The 18,596-nt window shown below is 35.6% G+C and overlaps 3 protein-coding genes across 4 annotated transcripts; 2 read left to right on the forward strand and 1 right to left on the reverse strand.

The window, feature by feature from the left end:
• The first annotated feature begins 656 nt into the window (after window positions 1-656).
• On the forward strand, window positions 657-4,103 carry LOC133715252 (protein ALP1-like). The gene is made up of 3 exons (XM_062141676.1): window positions 657-698; window positions 957-1,158; window positions 2,799-4,103. The coding sequence occupies exons 2-3, from the start codon at window positions 1,032-1,034 to the stop codon at window positions 3,836-3,838; spliced, it is 1,167 nt and encodes a 388-aa protein (XP_061997660.1). The 5' UTR covers window positions 657-698; window positions 957-1,031; the 3' UTR covers window positions 3,839-4,103.
• A 300-nt stretch (window positions 4,104-4,403) lies between these two features.
• LOC133715253 (actin-depolymerizing factor 1) lies at window positions 4,404-9,212 on the reverse strand. Of its 2 annotated transcripts, XM_062141678.1 has the most exons (11): window positions 9,115-9,212; window positions 8,945-9,002; window positions 8,666-8,775; window positions 8,395-8,501; window positions 7,586-7,789; window positions 7,412-7,495; window positions 7,221-7,286; window positions 7,059-7,115; window positions 6,848-6,979; window positions 4,837-5,102; window positions 4,404-4,731 (listed from the first exon to the last, which is right to left on the reverse strand). In XM_062141678.1, exons 1-11 carry the CDS (start codon window positions 9,152-9,154, stop codon window positions 4,581-4,583), a joined length of 1,275 nt encoding a protein of 424 aa, XP_061997662.1. In that variant the 5' UTR covers window positions 9,155-9,212; the 3' UTR covers window positions 4,404-4,580. The 2 variants fall into 2 exon arrangements, with proteins under 2 accessions (XP_061997662.1, XP_061997661.1); XM_062141677.1 differs by lacking the exons at window positions 6,848-6,979; window positions 7,059-7,115; window positions 7,221-7,286; ... (4 more) ...; window positions 8,945-9,002; window positions 9,115-9,212 and adding an exon at window positions 6,019-6,174.
• Window positions 9,213-15,282: 6,070 nt separating this feature from the next.
• LOC133715453 (small ribosomal subunit protein uS8z/uS8w) lies at window positions 15,283-17,204 on the forward strand. The gene is made up of 4 exons (XM_062141955.1): window positions 15,283-15,396; window positions 16,107-16,247; window positions 16,346-16,506; window positions 16,882-17,204. Exons 2-4 carry the CDS (start codon window positions 16,115-16,117, stop codon window positions 16,978-16,980), a joined length of 393 nt encoding a protein of 130 aa, XP_061997939.1. The 5' UTR covers window positions 15,283-15,396; window positions 16,107-16,114; the 3' UTR covers window positions 16,981-17,204.
• Window positions 17,205-18,596: the final 1,392 nt, after the last annotated feature.

The raw sequence follows: 18,596 nt of genomic DNA on the forward strand, positions 1-18,596 counted from the left end.
CTCATTTGCTTCCATAAATGCACATTAGAAGAATGATCAATTTTTTCCATCTTAATTTCCAAATTTCCTAAATCAAACTAGTTAAAAAGAGATCAAACGTAGTATTATTAGAGTGCATATGAGTATCATGCTAATCTAAATTGTTCCAAAATGCAAGTTCTGAATCAAGCTTTTGATGAAATGGCAACATTCATAAATAAATTCCAATAGTAGATACTTTCCAATACTCAATACATTTTACGTTAACATGATAAATAAAGGATAAAGTCTATCTATCATCTCTCATCACGTGATTCATCCCGCGACCTAACACACGACCAGACACGTTAGGAAAAAAGTAAATATATGAATGTGTGATTAGATAGACAATACCATATTCAACGATTTCTGTGTCTAAAAATTCAAGTCATTAATAATAACGAATCTGTAGTCGGTGAAAATAGGTCAATACGGAAATAAATCTTACATTTCTGGACATTAGAAAATCCAACAATATTCCAAATGCATCCTAATTGGCGAGCCTCATTTTAACCCTTTTTTGGGGTTGGTCAAAAGAAAAGGACAGTAAATAGAAGAAAGAGGTAGAGGCAGTAAGAAGTTCCCCATGTCCAGAAACTATTATATATATTCATCATATGCATCGGGCTTTGCTACATTGCAACTCCTCTGGTTTTCTCTAAGACCTCTTCAGTCTTCACGTATTTTTCTTCAACTTGGTTCTCACTGCATGCTTTGAAATCCTACCCAAATCACCACCTATCGCATATAAACACATATATTGATGTACATATATGACAAATGTTTACAACAAAGTTACAAACTTCCATCCTCCAATCCCTTTTAAGCCAAACCATCTTCTTCCACATACACACTGTTTGCATGTTCATCTTCATCTCTCTTTTCCTTTCTGCAGATTTGGGGTTTGTGATTGATGGGTTCTCTGTGAATTGTGTTAGGAATCTTTGTTTTCTTGGTGGGTCTTTGTAGCTGAGGCTTGACTTGGCGCTGTTTGCTTTCTTTTGAGGTTTCAAATGGGCCCCATCAGAGGAATGAAGAGGAGGAAGAAGACTGAACAGAAGAATGTGCTTCCTGCTGCTCCACAGAGTCCTCAGCCCGAGCCACTGGATTGGTGGGACGAGTTCCAGCAGAGGATTACTGGTAAAAAGTGATTTCACTGATGCTTTGTGTTTATTGTTTGTGTTTTACTTCCCTGTTATGGTTTAATTTGTGTTTTTGGGTTGTGTAACTTTGCTATAAGCATTGGTTGTGGCTCTGAGATGAGATACGTATTTAGTTGGGATTGTTTTGTGTTTGATGAAATGTTAAGACATGGGTCCAATGCAGTTTTCATGAATTGAATATGATTGCTGGTGTTTGTTTTCAAGAACTACTTGCGAAAATGGATTTCTGGAACATAATCTTGAAGTTCTTAGCTTCATGTTGATTAGTGTTATCGAGCTTTAGTTTCCGGGACCCTTTTGATATTGCTCAGAGATTGCCTAATGTAGATTATATGAGGCACTGTTTTAGGTTTTCATTTTCTGTAATGACATGGGAGAATTCTGTTTTTAAGTATCAGATTGGTTTTCATACGTATAATTTATAAATTGATAATGTATACGTACTACTAAGCTTTGTTAACGGGCTACTGATTTATAATTATGAAAACTGAATCTCTTTTCTACACTGGATGATTTATAATATAGATCTTTCTTGTTACAGTGTTCATGAAAGAACAAATAGGCTGCTTCCAGTTTCAGTTAATTAATAGGTTCCTAACTTAAATGATGAATGCTCTTCTTGATATAAGATTGTGGTAAACATTCACTTCATAGTTTATGCATTCTTCTTCCCTTCTTTCTTGCATATTGTATTGATATCTAAATTGCTTGATCATACCTGGTCTCTGGGTGCTTTTTGTAGTTTGTAGTTTTGTACAATGAGATTCGTTAAGTACAATAATGACTAGATTGATGTTCGAATCAGGGACTAATAATTGCAAGAGTAGGTCTACAGGTATCTTCATTCCAAGTTTTGATAGAATATTTCATTAACATATAACTAGTATATATTTATCATTTAAAATTGGCCATCATTACTGCAGCAATTTGAAGCCAAGTGAATAGACTGACTTGAATAATGACGTAGCAGGGAACAATTGCAGACAATAAGCAATCAGACACCAATTGTTTTGTTTTTGGTTTTGTTAGATTTAAAGTTTAGAAACTTCATTTGTTAGTTGAAGAGTATCTGCTCAGATGATATTGATTGAAATCATGCCTAGTGTATTCTTTTTACGATCTCCTATCCTTGAAATGATTCTTTCAGCCATCGCATACCTGCTGTTGTAACTTAGGCTACAAGACCCTGCAACTTAGCATCTTCTGTTTCATCTGAATGATATCTAGCACTTCTGGACTGTGTCTTGGTTTGCTTTCTTTATAACAGTTATTCAGATAGTTTCAAGTCCCGAAATGAGTAGACTATGCCCTAGTAACTGTTTTATTCAGAAACAGTTCTTGTTATCCATGTTCTTGGTTTTAATGAAATATTGATATTTTTTATCTTCTATAGCAAGTAGTTGAACTAATTTATTTTGGTTTTTGCTTGTGTTGGACTACATTATACGCTTTATGACTAGAAAGTTGTCTTTTGAGTAAAAATTCTCGTCTTGCGATCAAATGAATATCTATTCTAATTTGCAAAGCTAGTTTGTTGGTTCTACTATGCTGTTGATAACTTGATATAAAGGTTCCTGAAACAGAACTTGACAAATGTTTTCATTTTCTGCTTTCCAGGGCCTTTATCTGGATCAGAATCCAGAAATGCAGTGAAATTTGAATCTGTCTTTAAAATATCAAGAAAGACATTCAATTACATTTGTTCACTTGTAAAGGAACATATGGAGATTAGGAACTTCAGTACCAAAAATGGCAAGCGTTTGTGTCTGCAAGACCAAGTTGCTGTTGCTCTTAGGAGGCTTAGCTCTGGTGAATCATTAATGAACATTGGTGACTCCTTTGGGATGAACCAAACAACTGTTGCTCAGGTAACCTGGCGGTTTGCAGAAGCAATAGAAGAGAAAGGGCTCCACCATCTTTGTTGGCCTAAAGAGCAAGGTGCAATGGAAGAGATAAAGTCCAAGTTTGAAAGAATTCGTGGCCTTCCAAATTGCTGTGGTGCAATCGACATCACTCACATCATGATGACTCTGCCTGCAGCTGACTCATCAGATGTCTGGCTCGATGGTGAGAAAAACTGCAGCATGACCTTGCAGGCAGTTGTTGACCCTGATATGAGATTTCGTAACATAGTTACTGGATGGCCAGGAAGTCTGAGTGATGACATTATCCTCCGAAGCTCAGGTTTCTTCAAACTGTGTGAAGAAGGAACTTGTTTAAATGGTAAGAAAATGGTGCTGTCTGAAGGAACAGAAGTAAGAGAATACATAGTAGGAGATTCCGGTTTTCCACTTTTGGAATGGCTTATGACTCCTTACCAGGGAAGAAAACTCCCAGATGATAAGTCTGAGTTTAACGAGCGACTTTCTGCAACCCAAATGGTGGCAAGGAGAGCATTTGTGAGGTTGAAGGAGATGTGGAAATTAATTCAAGGAGCAATGTGGTTGCCTGATAAGAATAAGCTGCCGAGGATTATTCTCGCTTGCTGCATACTGCATAACATAGTCATTGATATGGATGATCAGGTGCAGGACGAAATGCCTCTGTCCCATCACCATGATTCGGGTTACCACCACCAGGGTTGTGAATCTGCTGACAAGGCTGGCTCTGTTCTAAGAGAGAAACTTTCTCTATACTTCTCTGGACAATTACCATGAGAAGATTTCCAGATGAATCATTGAATTATATGTTGATGAACTGTTGAGCCTTGCTAGTTGAGCTTAGAAATTTATAATATTTTGGGGTAAGGAGTAATTCTGAACATAAATTTTGATTCCAAATAAATTTCTCTCTCTCTTACATTTGATTTTTAGAAATTCCTATTTCTCTTCTGTAATTGAATTTAGTGGCATGTAAGGTCATGAACTAGCTTCTTGACAAAATTCAAGAGGATAATCCCACCACTGAGTGACCAACGATCAACTCAAGCTTTCTCTTTAGTCTTAACTGTGGAAATTCATATTCATATGAAGGGTCATTCACTTCCGTAGCAACAAGTGATTTCATTTTCCGGCCTTAGAAAATCTTTCAACATTATAGAAAATGCACGAATAAGCAAAAAGAGTAATGCAATATGGCACTGCTTTGTTTGTCAAACATCAGATTATATCTACCTGTGGCATTGGTATCAGAAGAACACATTCACCACAAACAAATAATAAACTGCGTAAGTAGGCAAAAAAATTGAAAGATGACGTGCCTAAGGCCTAAAAAGAATGAAAATGCTATTGGGAAATTCGCCATAAGTTTGTATTTCACACCAATCATCCACAGATTACAAATCATGTCACCAACCGAATACAATAGTAAAGACAATTCATGTTCATAGGCTATAAACATGTCGCATAATAGAGCAGATAGTATAGAGGACCCTCCACATTGCATCGTCATTGCTTTAATTTAATTAGCACGGCTTCTAATCACATCAAGCCCCATCTCAGTAGGGTCAGTAGCTTGTAACTCAACCTGAATGCCATCCAACTCTCTCTTGAACCTGTCCTTTGAACTGGCATAAATCATCTTGCTTCTCACCCTTGATATGTCAGGGGACCTTCATGTGTAAATAATAAATGAGTAACAATCTGAGACACCGTGATGATAAAATATGAGAATTGAAAGAAGTTTATGACTGAAAACTATAAACACCAATTATTACCAAGCAATGAAAATAATGCGGCTCTTCTGGCAGTTCTCTTCTGTCACATAATCAAAGTCATAGACAGCGTATCGGCATTCATCAGCAGGGAGGCAGGCAGAGAAATCCTCGTAGCTCTGACTTGGTTCACCAAGCTTTTCCACTACAACCTGCTTTTGCTTCTCCTCAATCTTGTAAACTATGAAGCGGTAAGTTCGTTTTGCCTTCAAGTCTAAGAACTTCAACTTGCAGTCATCATGCACAGCCATCCCAGATGCTGCGTTTGCCTAGAGAAAACCAATAGATATCAAAATGCATCAAATATCTCCCAAGCATCACTAAAAACAATATCTACAGGCATAACCGTCCACATCCATTCCCTGAATTACAGAACCAATTTGAAATTTAAACAACATAAAGCACCTGTTTTTTGTTACCGTCACACTGATCAACTCTCAGTTTTGTAACAGAATTTCATTAGAAAGCTATGCAGGCTGATATCCTCGACAATTATAATGAGCCTCATTTTCATTCTTTAATACATTACTAGCCTACCTTTGCCTGTTCGTGTTAAAAATCTCTTCAAAACCAAACCAAATGGTTGCTAAATCGCCGACACACATGATACATGATTCTAGATGCCTGAAACAATCACATTTAGCAAAAAGTACCACCCTTGGTCCTAACCGGAAAATACAATAAAAATCAAGACTCAAATTAACAGACAGATGCATCCACACTACAGGGCTACAAATCCAAAAATAGACAAGGCAAAAAAAAATTTAGATTGCTCAAGTATTTTTAGCCAGTGCAATAATCCTATTTAAACTAATAATAACAAGAAGTAAATTCGGCACAAAAACAACCTCCAGTATCAGAATCTCAACACGTATAACTGATGCCGGAAACATCACAGACTAAACATGCAACACTGTATAAAATGTGTGATCAAAACACAAATACTATTCCGAGAACACAAAAAGCACAGGGTTTTATATCAACTGCAGACACTCGTCATCGAATCAATCAAAATCAAATTCGATTATCAAAACCAGAAATTGAATCAAAAACACGCAATCTAAACGAAATTTCAACTAATTTCACTATAATCGGAGTGATCATACCATGAGAAAAAAAATATATATGACAATAACAGAGCATGAAACCCTAGGGAGAGCGGCGTAGAGTGGAGGAAGCGCTCACCATTTTTGCAGAGAAAAATGTTGCAGAGAATTTTACGGTGTAGAGAGAGAGAGAGAGGAATGTGACTTGGAAAAAAGTGGAAGGGCTTTTGCGTTTCGTGTTAATATCACCGTCACGGCAGGGAAGAATCAATGCTTATCCAACCGTGGAGTAACACGTGTGCTGTGATGGCACACGAATCAACGCCTTGGGCTGTGAGGAAGGCATGTGCTTTACGTAAAGGGGGGCAGAATTATTGTATTTCAAACATAGTCAAACGACGCCGTCTCCGGGTTTCCTTATGGCGTTTCCATTTATTTTTGTGCACCACATATCATTGTGGTGATTTGATGATAATAACTAAAATAGTTCGATTTAGAATTACAGATGTAGATTAGCCTCATTTAATTTAATATTATTCTATTTTTGGATTAAATTATTTTACTTTTGTATCGAATTAAATCTACTTAATGTTTTAATGTACTGTATAACTTCTTAAGAAATATAAAAAAGATATGACAAAAAAAAATTCTTAACTCTCAACAACTAAATTAACTACGAATTTTTATAAGATTTATAATTCTCAATTATTTGGCATTCGTAGATATTCATTAAAAATAATCAAATTAGAAACGCCAAAAAAACTATGCTAAAACAGTCTTTTGTTACATTGAAGTAACAAAGTGGGTACACAAGGACATCTCCCTTTTGGTTTTGGGATTTGATTCTCTAAACTGCTTCAATCAGATCGATAATGTATCCTTCAATGGATTGGATTAAAAACACTTGAAAAATAACGTACAGGTAGTTTCTAGGCTTATAGCTAGCACTAGAAATGGTTAGCTATGACAAATTTTCTTGATGTAGAAAGATGATCCTCATCAAAACCCTCTTCCATAGTCACTTTCTGAGTCATGGAAATAGGAACCAAACAAAGGCCTTTGCTTCTGAGGTCAAGCACTTGGCTACTACTCCCAGATTCCTGTTCACAATTCTCAAATTTGTAAGAATTAGAAAACACAAAATTTTCTCCATATCCGCAAACTTAAGTGATTGCTTACTTGTGTGTGAAGTCCTGCAGCATTCTTGTATGAATTACTAAAGATCCGATGCAGATTCTGCTAAAAAAAATGAAGAAGAGGAAAACCCATGCCAAGAAGCAAATTAGCACAAAGCTATGATCTATTTCAACAAGTTTATATTATACTACTGCCTAACCATACCTGAATTTGTTGTTGAAGAAGCACGATGTAAATCGAAGCCTCTTGAAGAACTGAGGCAGTGTCAGTCTGCAACAATTTCAAATTTAATTAACCATACCTGAATTAGGCTTTCCAGAAAGTACAGAATTTTATTTCCTATATCTACTGGGAATTAAAGATATGAACTTTTTAGTGTTCTGCAAACTGCTGACCTTGCCATAGGGGGAAACCAATTTTTGAAGAGCAGTGATTTTGTCACTAAGCTTTTGGCTTCGCCTCACAGGAACTTGCAACTTCTGCCAAAAACACCAAAAGCTTAATACCAGCACATAAGTATAACAAACGCTGTTTTTAAATTTTAAATATTTGATTAGTTATTAACATACCCTATTGTCTTGTTTTTCCATAGATGCTTCTTGGAGTTGATTATGCCATTGTTGTTGAGAATTTGTCCCCTTGTTTCTCTTGTTTTGGTTCCATTCATTTGAAATTGTTCTCTCACCAATTGAACCACCAAGGTCATTTTTGGGCAAGATATCATTGACCTCAATTATTGGGCGCTTCCTTGCATTCTGTATGACCTGAAAATCCTGCAAGGAGAGAAAGAAAGCACAACAAAGTTAGGATCTGAAGCAATAATTGGCTGAGTGGTTACAATACAAAGCACAAACTGAACAAAGATCTTATAACTTTGTGTCAAAATTGTTGATCTCACAAAATAACAAGGTTGATAAGAAGGGATTTGCCCATTAGCCTATCATGTTCTTACAATAAATGCTTGAAAGCTTTGATTTGGGAAGTTGCTCTTACGTGTATGGACATACAACTAACCATAATGTAAGATTTATATACATCAACAACTAACAATTATCGAATCTCATTGAACAAAGATTTATCTAGTCTACAGAGACTCACAATTTTATTTTATTTTTGGGATAAAACAACATTTACCTATTATTCGTATTTTGACTTCAAAACTGTAAAAACTGTAATTCACATATTGGTGTTAAATCTTAATTAAGAGATGATTTCCATCATTTACGAGTGTGTAGATATTGACTGTTAAATTCACACACATCAACGGTTGACAGTCGTTCACGCGTGTCGCTCAATTTAAAGTGAAATTTTGAGAAACATAATGCTACTTGTTTAATATCTAAGCTAGCTGCCAACTAAAGGAATTAGATCAACATACTTCTTGAAATTGGGTAGCTGAATTAATACTCTTGTCAAACAACATTGGCTGCTGAAAAATGCCATGATCATATCTGAATTCCCCATTGGAATAACCTGCTGTTACTGCTGTATATCAAACAAGGAAACCCAATATAAGAGTTCACTATATTACAAATTAAGGGTAGGGGACAAAAAAGAAGAAGAAACGCTTGTTAAAAAACTAGGCAAACATTAGAAAATTCGTTGCTGCAAATATAAGCAGATCAGATGGAAAGAGAAATGCACCAAACCTGTCTGATAGGTAAAGAGTGATGACTGATCAAGAGGAACATCAGAAATGTCTCCAGAAACACTGTTATGGTTGTCACTTTCTATTGCTTTGGACCCCATGCAAAAGCCACTGCCATAATGCCATATCCCCATTAACATTTTTTCTTGAATTGAAAACATTATTGTAATGAGAGGGTCTAACTTATTTGGGACCCCAAATAATTGATACTTGAATTCATTTCTAAAGTCCAGTGCTTAATTCCCAGAAGAAACAACCAAGAAGAAAGAAGACTGCTTACATCTTTCTATTCATGTTCATTTGAGTATCCCAATTTGTCATCTGAAAATCAGTATTTCCTGAAAAGCAATTAAGAAATTGATGCAAACATTAATCGCTTATAGAAACCCTTTTCATCACTAGGCAGTAAGTAAGAATAGTCTACTAATCAAGCTATATAATGATGATTACCAAAGTTGTAAAGATGGGAATTAAGAAGAGCGTTACTCATGGAATCCAACTAATCAAATTTCCAGAGAATAACACAGAGATCGCAAGCCTCTTTTCAAAGTCCTCTGAATTAATACTCCTGAACCCAGAAAACGGAAAGATCGAAAACAAAGTTGTCAAAATGTGTTCAGTTTTTGGAGCACAATGCATGGATATAGATGATGAAAACTTATTGATTCCTCACCTCAAATCTCCAAACTGGTTGATACTTCTGGCTCTGCCAATGAAGACCCAATGAAACAAAGAAAACCCAGATGAGATGAGAAGTTTAATAGCCTGATGGAGTCATGGAGGTTTATATTTGTAGTGTGGATGTGACAAATCGAGGGCTTGTTTGAGTGCTCAAAAGGTTGTTTCCTTTTGAAGGAAAAAGGTTATAAACACAAGGTATCTTCTACACAATTAGCAGTGCATGAAAGGAATATGAAACGTCCAGATGACTCAGAATCCTAATTATAATGGTAGGGGACGGCCTATCTCTCTCTCTTTCTAGCAAGTTATCTGTTTGCTTTCACTATCGCTTAATTTGACTTGCATTGATTTATTAGAAGAAATTGGTGGGAAAGTGATTGATTATTGTTGTGTTTGATTATAGAAACGATGATATGCATAGTCAAAACTTAGCTTAATCGTATGACTATAGATGAATGATACTCAATTAATGTTGACTCAGTTACTTGGCTACTAGCTTGCTTGTTTTTGCCCATCTCATAAGCATCATCCACAGTTATGATCGATTTGGGTAGTTTTCCTTGCTAGCTACTACCATGCAGTAATTTATCTTTTTCACTACATAATCATTGAATTTATTTCTAATATGTTCTCAATGATTTCTCTACTTGGCTGAATGTCTCGGTCTTAATTAAGTGTTAAATCTCATTGAACTTTGGTCTCTGTTGGCAACAATAGGGTGAACAGATTTAGTAACAATAGGACTCAACAAAGAAGCTTCCCAATTGCGTCAATTAATGGAGTAGTACGTGAACCTCTTTTTTTTTTTTGTGTGAAAAAAAAAAAAAAAAACTGGATAACATTGAGATAGTCACAACAAATAGATACATTGAAAAAACCATTATAGTTCTTCCAATTCGTATAATAAACCTTTTTTTTTTTTTTTTTTAAATTTGTCAATCACACGGTGTCCTCAAATACTTCCTAGGTCCATAGACTAATCCGTGCTCGGGGGATCTTGTCAGAACGCTTCCTCCCCCCTGGCCACCAAGAATATATTGAGATTTAACTCCAATAAGCGTCGGCGGGATTCGAACCCGAGTGTAGGGGTTCCACACCTAGAGGCTCTTACCAACTCGACCACCTGTGGTGGTTTCGTATAATAAACTTAAAATGCATGGAACAAAAACACGATCAAATGTAGTAGTGATAAAAAAAAATGGAGCAGATAAATTAAGTAACCGAATAATAAGAGTTGGAAGTAAAGGAAATGAGGTAGAATTGTGCATGTGCGTTATTTTTCTTAATTATAAGTGAAATTGCTAAGGCGGCGTCACAAGGGCAGTAAAAACGTATCGGATATGTTGATACCTCATGACTAGTCCCATTCTTGAGAGGCATTTTGTCAAACAAATATTTCATTAATTGCTGAATGATTAGATATTACCTTGAATTGGGGTATATAGTCCAGAGATGTGTGATCAGTGAGAGATGCATGAAATGGGAAAAAAGTGGAAAACTAGTCCAATTTTGGACATTGCGAGCTGTTATTTTTGACATTTTGGATAGCTAGTAATCAATATTCATATTCTCGATCGTGAGAAAAGAAGACATGAACCTACCGATAGGTGTGCGATTGTTTCTTCTCATTGTGTTTCACTCGAACACGTTCTAGAACCCTCAATTTGATAATAGGGCAATCAATAATTGGCAAAACTTTGGTACAAAATGTTTCTTATAGGAAATAGCTTCTGGCACTATTATTATTTTCACAGTCTTAATTTGTTCTACTTACTGTGCCTTTTCTTTGGTGCCATCATCAATTGGTAATTAGCAAAGGAGGGTCAGAAACTCAGAATGCTAGTTTGGTTCATTGATGAACTTATTGCTCTAGGTGATACTTTCTCATTGCACCGTACCTTTAGTATAAATAGAATAGCTAAATAAAGTATATACCACATTTTTCATATTAATATATCGGTACCTTATGACTTAGCTAGGGAGAGAGCTATATATGCAGTATGAAAATATGGACTCACTTAGGTTTCTTATATATATATATATATATATATATATATATATATATATATATATATATACACAGATCCAATCCAGAGTGGAGCTCCGCTTTGAAATTAACGTGTGAAGTTCGAGTTTTCGGTCACTTTTTGGTCGCATATCCACATCTCGACCGTTCAATTTTTAGGTACCACTGTATAGATCGTGTCTGCAAATTTTCAACCAAATTGATGATCGTTAAGGCATCTAACTCGTTTAAACCAATGGACGGACTGAATCTGTCAACCTGAACCGTACTAGCTTTAAGGCACTTATCAATGCCTTAACGATCATCATTTTGGCTGAAAATTTGCAGAAACGATCTATACAGTGGTACCTAAAAACTGAACGGTCGAGATGTGGATATGCGACCGAAAAGTGGCCGAAAACTCGAACTTCACACGTTAATTTTCAAAGCGGAGCTCCGCTCTGGATAGTACGGTTCAGGTTGACAGATTCAGTCCGTCCATTGGTTTAAACGAGTTAGATGCCTTAACGATCATCATTTTGGCTGAAAATTTGCAGACACGATCTATACAGTGGTACCTAAAAATTGAACGGTCGAGATGTGGATATGCGACCAAAAAGTGACCGAAAACTCGAACTTCACACGTTAATTTCAAACTCGAACTTCACACGTTAATTTCATATATATATATATATGAAAAATGTTATATTAATATGAAAAATGCAGTATGATATATTAATATGAAAAATGTTATATATATATATATATATATATGACTAATTTGATGATGTACCATAATGTACTATAAGTAAGGTAAACTAGAGAGATTGAGGAAGGAACAAGGAGTACTGCCCCATTTTACTTATCTTTTTGTGAATTGAGCAAAACTTCAAGGTTGTTCAACTCCAATAATCCAAGTCTTCGATATTTTCTAAAGGGTCTTTATAAAACATTTTTCTTTTTCATTTGCTTTTGTAATAAGGTCTTTGTTTTTTTTCTCATGAACAATTAACTCGAATCAAAATTGTATAATTAAGTTGTTAGCTAGCTAGGTCTAAATGATAGCAACAGAAACAATAAACAATAAACCCTCCCTAGTCCCTAGCTTGCATTGTTTCCTAGCGCCTTGTTTCTACATGTTCCATATAGAGATGATTAAAAGAAGCTTTTGACTTATTCCGAACATGGATTGAGGGTTGACCAATATATAATACGTACCATGCAAATAAAATAACGTATATGCAGACTATAAGCATAGTTTATTTCAAAATTATTTTTTTGTGTGACATGAAAAGTTTCATCTGCAGGAGATTCTTGTTTGGTTGGCGGTTGGCCATTCCCCGACCGTCCTTTGTGCCACAATATACTGTTAACTTGTCAATTAATTTTTGTGCAAATATATCTAAATATTCTTACGATGTGATGAGTTGAGTTGAGTCTAAAGAGTAGAGAATTAGTTCAAAATTAACGTGCTTTAACGTGATAAAGTACGTATGTAATTTGAACGTACTTCACAACTAAAACAAATTAGTAATATTTTGAGTTAACTCAAATTCTTGTAAACTCATGAACAATGTTATATTTATCTAATATGGAAATTTTATTTTCGTTTTCACGTCCTCATTAGAACATCATTTAACATTGTGAATTAAAAAACACTATTAGTCAATGGTTACTTGGACCTCATCTAGCATTAGCTTTCTATTGATCGACTAAGTGCCTGCGTAACATCATTGTCCCTTTATTCCTTTAAGTAGATTCTTGAGACATAGTGTGCCCTTTGATTATAATCTAGAAACTTTGGTCCATGTGATTTAGGTCTAGACGTCTAGTTACCAAGTACAATTTAAATGCTAGTTTAAGTTTAAACATATGTTTATAAGCATATATCATTTCAGAATATATTCTATGTGTTTATTATAATAAGGGGTTTAGCGCGGCTCAATGTCCCCCCTCTCTTTGTATTCAGCAGTTTCATTAATTAAGGCTTGAAGGCAGCTCCACCAGCTCCTTATTCTAAAAAAAAAAAAACATATATCATTTACTAAATAAAGGTTCCCACCAAATTTTCTAATCTCTTCCTTAACTAAGTCAGCCTTTTCGTCTTTGATGATGATGTGTAAACAGTAATCTTCAGACCATGCACTATAGAAATGACATGTGGACAGTTGCTTAGTGTGTAAACAGATAATTAAGCATGTAATTATGGTCAGTCCGTGACTGAAAAACAAATTAGATTAACCTTATGTTCGTGTTCTTATTGAGGAGAAGAGAATCAAAACAAACGTCTTCTTATATATATTGCTGTTGACCAGATTGAAATTGAAGTATGGAGGTCAACTAAGCTTATTGAGCTAGAGGTTGTCATTTTGGTGTTGTATATATTCAAGTATAAATAGTTAATGATGAAAGTCATATATTATCTAATTGATAATTCGTCGGTTGCATGATTCATGCATCTGTATGATAAATTTATAATTGACGCTGCACGATACCTCTGCGTTTTGGATATCAATTAAGGAACTTAAAGTGCCCTCCAAACCAGTTGAGGGATTTGCGGATGCGCTTTCGGTTCATCTTGAACAACCTGGCCTAAATCGCTTGATGCATATTGGAATGTACCCTGGTGGTGGTGACCAGCCAAAGTTGGCTTTGGTTTGGCAGACCCTTTGTGACGCCCATCTCCAGCAAATTAAGATGTTTTTTTTTTGACAAGACAGCAAATTAAGATGTTAGATGTTGTGATTGCCTTTTCTTTTCCTCGCTTTGACAAGGTTTTGGTTAGATTTACATTCATAACCTCGGCTAAATCTTTATTGTTGCTGCTGTTATTCTGTTAATCTCATATATATCATCTTATTGAACCTACTGTTTCTACAGTCGGTTTGTTCCTAAAAAAAAAAATTCAAGGGCAACTTATAGTCAAAATACACACAAAATGATCAACACGGCATTACTCACAAATAAGATAACAAGACGTTACAACATATTATTATAGATGTAATAATATATATATAAACGCTGTCACACTAGTTACACACACACGATCGAGAGTAACTGCCATTAATTCCATGTACGTATACAATGGAGGCGCGTTGAGCATTATTTAGTATCACTATATATAGAAAAGCATGCATGAACATGCTAATCAATGTTTGAGAGCAGCCACCCTAACTCTTTATTTAAAAAAAAAAAATGCATGAGCATCAAACTGATCATCCCAAAATCAGCTGATATATGCATACGTGATCAGAGACTAGATGATGATGGACTAATCAAAGTAGTTCAAGCATCAGATCAATGACCTCGACTCCCTAACTAAAAACAGTGTATGAGGAATTTCTAGCTAGTTTCGGCATCTTACATTTTTGGTGGAACAAACCTATATTTCTAATTAATGATGTGTCCTACATTGTCGAGCTCGGTTCTCTTTTTTCTTCATCCGTGACTTTCACTCCCTATTTAACCAGTTTTGGAAAACTTGTTTCTCATAAAACTCAGCTAATTAAGTAGATTTCACACTGGGCCTAATATTTAGATTTTAATACATATAAAAGATTATGCGAGATTAGTTAAATTATAGAATTTTATCGTATAATTGTGCATATATGTATGACACATTTTTTTTAAGCTGAAGAAATATATCTTTAATGAAGGCCATATGTGTCAATATATTTTACCACATCATATGCACAAAAAATTCTTCGAACAAATATATTATTTGCAAATTTAATATACAAAATAAAATAAAATAAAACATTTGTAAACCCCAAGTTGTTGAACCCTAGGAAATTCCACAAAACTATTATAAGAAGTGACGCAACATCTTTTAGCACTCCATTTGGGCCCTTACCTCTGTTTATTTCTGGTCTAAAACTTCCACATTTTTTTTGGGCCTACAAGTGGTTAAGCCCAACAACTCGGGTTCCCACCAAATATATAACAGGTAGGTTTTCACTCTCACACCTCCCTCTTTGTTAAGCCCTAGAAAACCCTAACTCTCGGAGAGTCGGAGGCGCCTCTGCTTAGCTTGCTCATCTCTTTCGGTCAGTACTCATTTTTCTTCATCAATAACTGAAATTGTTTCGATCTGTATCCATTTTAAGCTCTTATCGTTTCATGTATAATGCCCTGTAATTTCAATTAGTGATTTTTTTTGAGGCGTAGCTGGATTCTCTGTTTGTTTTTTTCGAAAATTTATGGAAAATATGAACCAAAGTTGTGATCTTTTAGCATGTAGATCTATAGGGTAATTGCTTTTATTATATTGGTGTGGATATTTGGTTTATAGGCTCTTTGTTTGTATTGTGCTTGTTCTTGAAGTCCTTGGTGGAATTCCAGGGCATCACGTTGAAATGTAAATATTTGGTTTATTATTGTAGGATGAAATTGTTTTGGAACTGGGTTAAAAAAGATTTGAACTTTTGAACTAGCTAGAATTCGGTGCAGCCTTGTTTCAATGGTGAACAGAGCTTCGGTAGTCATTTTGATCTTTTATGTGTTTAGTAGATAGAAATGGGGAAAACTAACATGGGTGTTGGTGGTTGCTGTAAAAAGATAGTTGGACTGGCGGGTTATTATGTGAATATGGATGGAGTTAGGAACTTGGCATGTGCTTTTATGGTTTTGGGTGTTATTGAGTAGGAGCATATTGAGAGAATGAGAGCAGAGGTTTTATGTGTGTTTCTGTTTGTTCGATTTTTTTCATTCCTGATTTGTGAACTGAAGTCCTGGATATTTTTGTTTTCTTATGCAGCAGCGACAATGGTGAGAGTTAGCGTGCTGAATGATGCTCTCAAGAGCATGTACAATGCAGAGAAACGTGGTAAGCGTCAGGTGATGATCAGGCCGTCATCCAAAGTGATCATCAAGTTCCTTATTGTCATGCAAAAGCATGGTAAGTATCCAATACTTGAACATAATTCATTACTTCTGTTTTTGTTAGTCCATTTTTATGAATGTATGGATATTTATGTTTTTGGTTTTCTTCCTTAGGATACATTGGAGAGTTCGAGTATGTTGACGACCACAGGTCTGGTAAAATTGTGGTCGAACTGAATGGAAGGCTTAACAAGTGTGGGGTCATTAGTCCTCGTTTTGATGTTGGTGTTAAGGAGATTGAAGGTTGGACTGCCAGGTTGCTTCCTTCAAGACAGGTTAGTCAAGCATTAGCAGTTAGCTTTCTTCTCGGAAAAAAGCATTGCAGTGGTCTTTCAAGTTTTAGAAATATGATATGATTTCGAGGCTCTGTTAAGTATACATATTTAATCTATAATTGTTGTTTTGAACAATTTTTTGAAATTTTAAAAGATTAGCAGAACTCTTGGTGATTATATATAGTGTGGCCTTGAATTGTGATCATTCGTGCTCATCCTTCACTGGGCACTTGTGGTATAATTAGTTGCCTTGTTATGAATCAAATAGTGTTGTAAATTTATACCCTTTTTGCACTCTCACCTTATTAAGTTCACCTTACAAATTTGATCCTGCCACTTTCAGTTGAGCTTACTGCTTTTTGTTTGATCTTGCAGTTTGGATATATCGTGCTCACCACTTCTGCTGGCATCATGGACCATGAAGAGGCTAGAAGAAAGAATGTCGGTGGGAAAGTTCTTGGTTTCTTTTATTAGGCCAGCTTTCTATCAAGAATGAGACCAGGTTTTTCTGCTGCTGAGGACTTTGTGGGTGTGCTGATGCAGAACATCATAGACTTTTGTGTTTGTTTTGGATGCTTATAGAGATTTATTTAATGGGATTTGTTACTCCATCTATGGGATATTAATGTTTGTTTGTCCACACTGTCTTGTGGTTCCCGGTCTTAAATTATCGAATGAAATGAAGAAATTTTGACTCAGTTTTCTTATCTTAAATCCTCCAAATACAATTTTGCAATGCATCGGTGATATTGCATATGCTGTTATTTTCCAAATTCATGGTTATTTGTTGGCAAGTTATCTGCTGGACAATTAGCTCGACTACAACCGACAGTTTAGTTACAAATGATGAACGAGATCGAGTCTCATTTAGGGATATCTATATAGATTTTTAACCAACTAATTTGATGCTTTTTGGCTTTCATTGTTTGAATCTTTAATCTCCGAAGTGTGGATGTTTCATCAGATTCAAAACATGACCCGCATCTGTTGCTCGAACTTCTGTGGAAGAAGACTTCGGATGTAGGATAAATGCTCTTAACTTTGTGACGCACTTTGCGCCATTATTTGGAGGTGCAATCAAAGTCGGTTTAACTTGCATATGGTCAATACAAATTCCACATATAAAGACGTGTACGTACAAAGACAACATTTCTAGATTATAAACAAGAGGATGGATTGATGTTGATGTTCGAGCACAAAGACAGTAGTATATAAACCAGCGAAGGTTTTATTGGGAGAGATTACACAACTAAGTAGCACTCTCCATTGACATAGCTGGAATTTGAAGCATAATATAACTAATTTAACACAGAGAGACACAGAAAACAGAGTTTCTGGAATAATGCCAAAGATCGTAGTTGCCCTACCGTTGTTGGACGCCAAATGCCATTCATTCATAACCTAAACTTCAATCATCTTCCTCGTTGCCGTCACCATCTTTGTTGGTAGCAGCAGCAGCTGCACCACCAACTCTACCACCAATGTTGTCACCGCCACGACTCTCGGACTCAAACTCCATTCGAAGAAGATCGAAATTGCAGAGGTCGATGATAGAGATCAGAGAGAAAAAGAGAGATTAGTGCTGGAAAGGTGACAAACAAACTTGAGCATGTCTATGACGTTTTGTAGGTGCAGGAAGTGGGCAGAGGATCTTCCCAGGATATACTCCATCCCCAACTTTCTTTGGGTTCTTTTCTGTTAACCTTTTTCTCACTCTTCAATCCTTTTTTATTTTGTTTGGCACCCAGAGTTTTAGTCTTTTTTTAATTTATGGAAGCGTTGACGATTGTCAATCACACGTGTATGCGTTTAAGTCTTTTTCTAATTTATGAGAGTGTTGACGATTGTCAATCACAGATGTACACGCATTTTATAAGTTTTTATATATTTATAAATAATGAGTAAAATTTCAAACAAAAAGTACTTTATAACCATTATGCAACAAAGCTCTCGTGAGTCGCGACATATTGTGTATAAAATTCCTCTACACGCCCCATCCTCTAGCCAGAGGAAAACGTTTGATGGAATGTTTCAAAAAGAAGTATATAGTTTTTCTTAAACCAAAAAAAACTCTTGATTTTTGTTTTGTT

Source organism: Rosa rugosa, chromosome 6 (assembly GCF_958449725.1).
Source record: "Rosa rugosa chromosome 6, drRosRugo1.1, whole genome shotgun sequence".
In the NCBI taxonomy this organism is placed as follows: Eukaryota; Viridiplantae; Streptophyta; class Magnoliopsida; order Rosales; family Rosaceae; genus Rosa; species Rosa rugosa.

Bases quoted from the DNA above. Each gene is read 5' to 3' on its own strand.
- LOC133715252 (XM_062141676.1), top strand. From the start codon at position 1,032: ATGGGCCCCATCAGAGGAATGAAGAGGAGGAAGAAGACTGAACAGAAG. The intron at 1,159-2,798 runs GTAAAAAGTGAT...TCTGCTTTCCAG, and splicing joins GTTCCAGCAGAGGATTACTG to GGCCTTTATCTGGATCAGAA.
- LOC133715253 (XM_062141678.1), bottom strand. From the start codon at position 9,154: ATGAGTAACGCTCTTCTTAATTCCCATCTTTACAACTTTG. The intron at 8,776-8,944 runs GTAAGCAGTCTT...GCATTATGGCAG, and splicing joins ATGAACATGAATAGAAAGAT to TGGCTTTTGCATGGGGTCCA. The intron at 7,496-7,585 runs GTATGTTAATAA...TGTTTTTGGCAG, and splicing joins TGGAAAAACAAGACAATAGG to AAGTTGCAAGTTCCTGTGAG.
- LOC133715453 (XM_062141955.1), top strand. From the start codon at position 16,115: ATGGTGAGAGTTAGCGTGCTGAATGATGCTCTCAAGAGCATGTACAAT. The intron at 16,248-16,345 runs GTAAGTATCCAA...TTTCTTCCTTAG, and splicing joins TATTGTCATGCAAAAGCATG to GATACATTGGAGAGTTCGAG. The intron at 16,507-16,881 runs GTTAGTCAAGCA...TTGATCTTGCAG, and splicing joins GGTTGCTTCCTTCAAGACAG to TTTGGATATATCGTGCTCAC.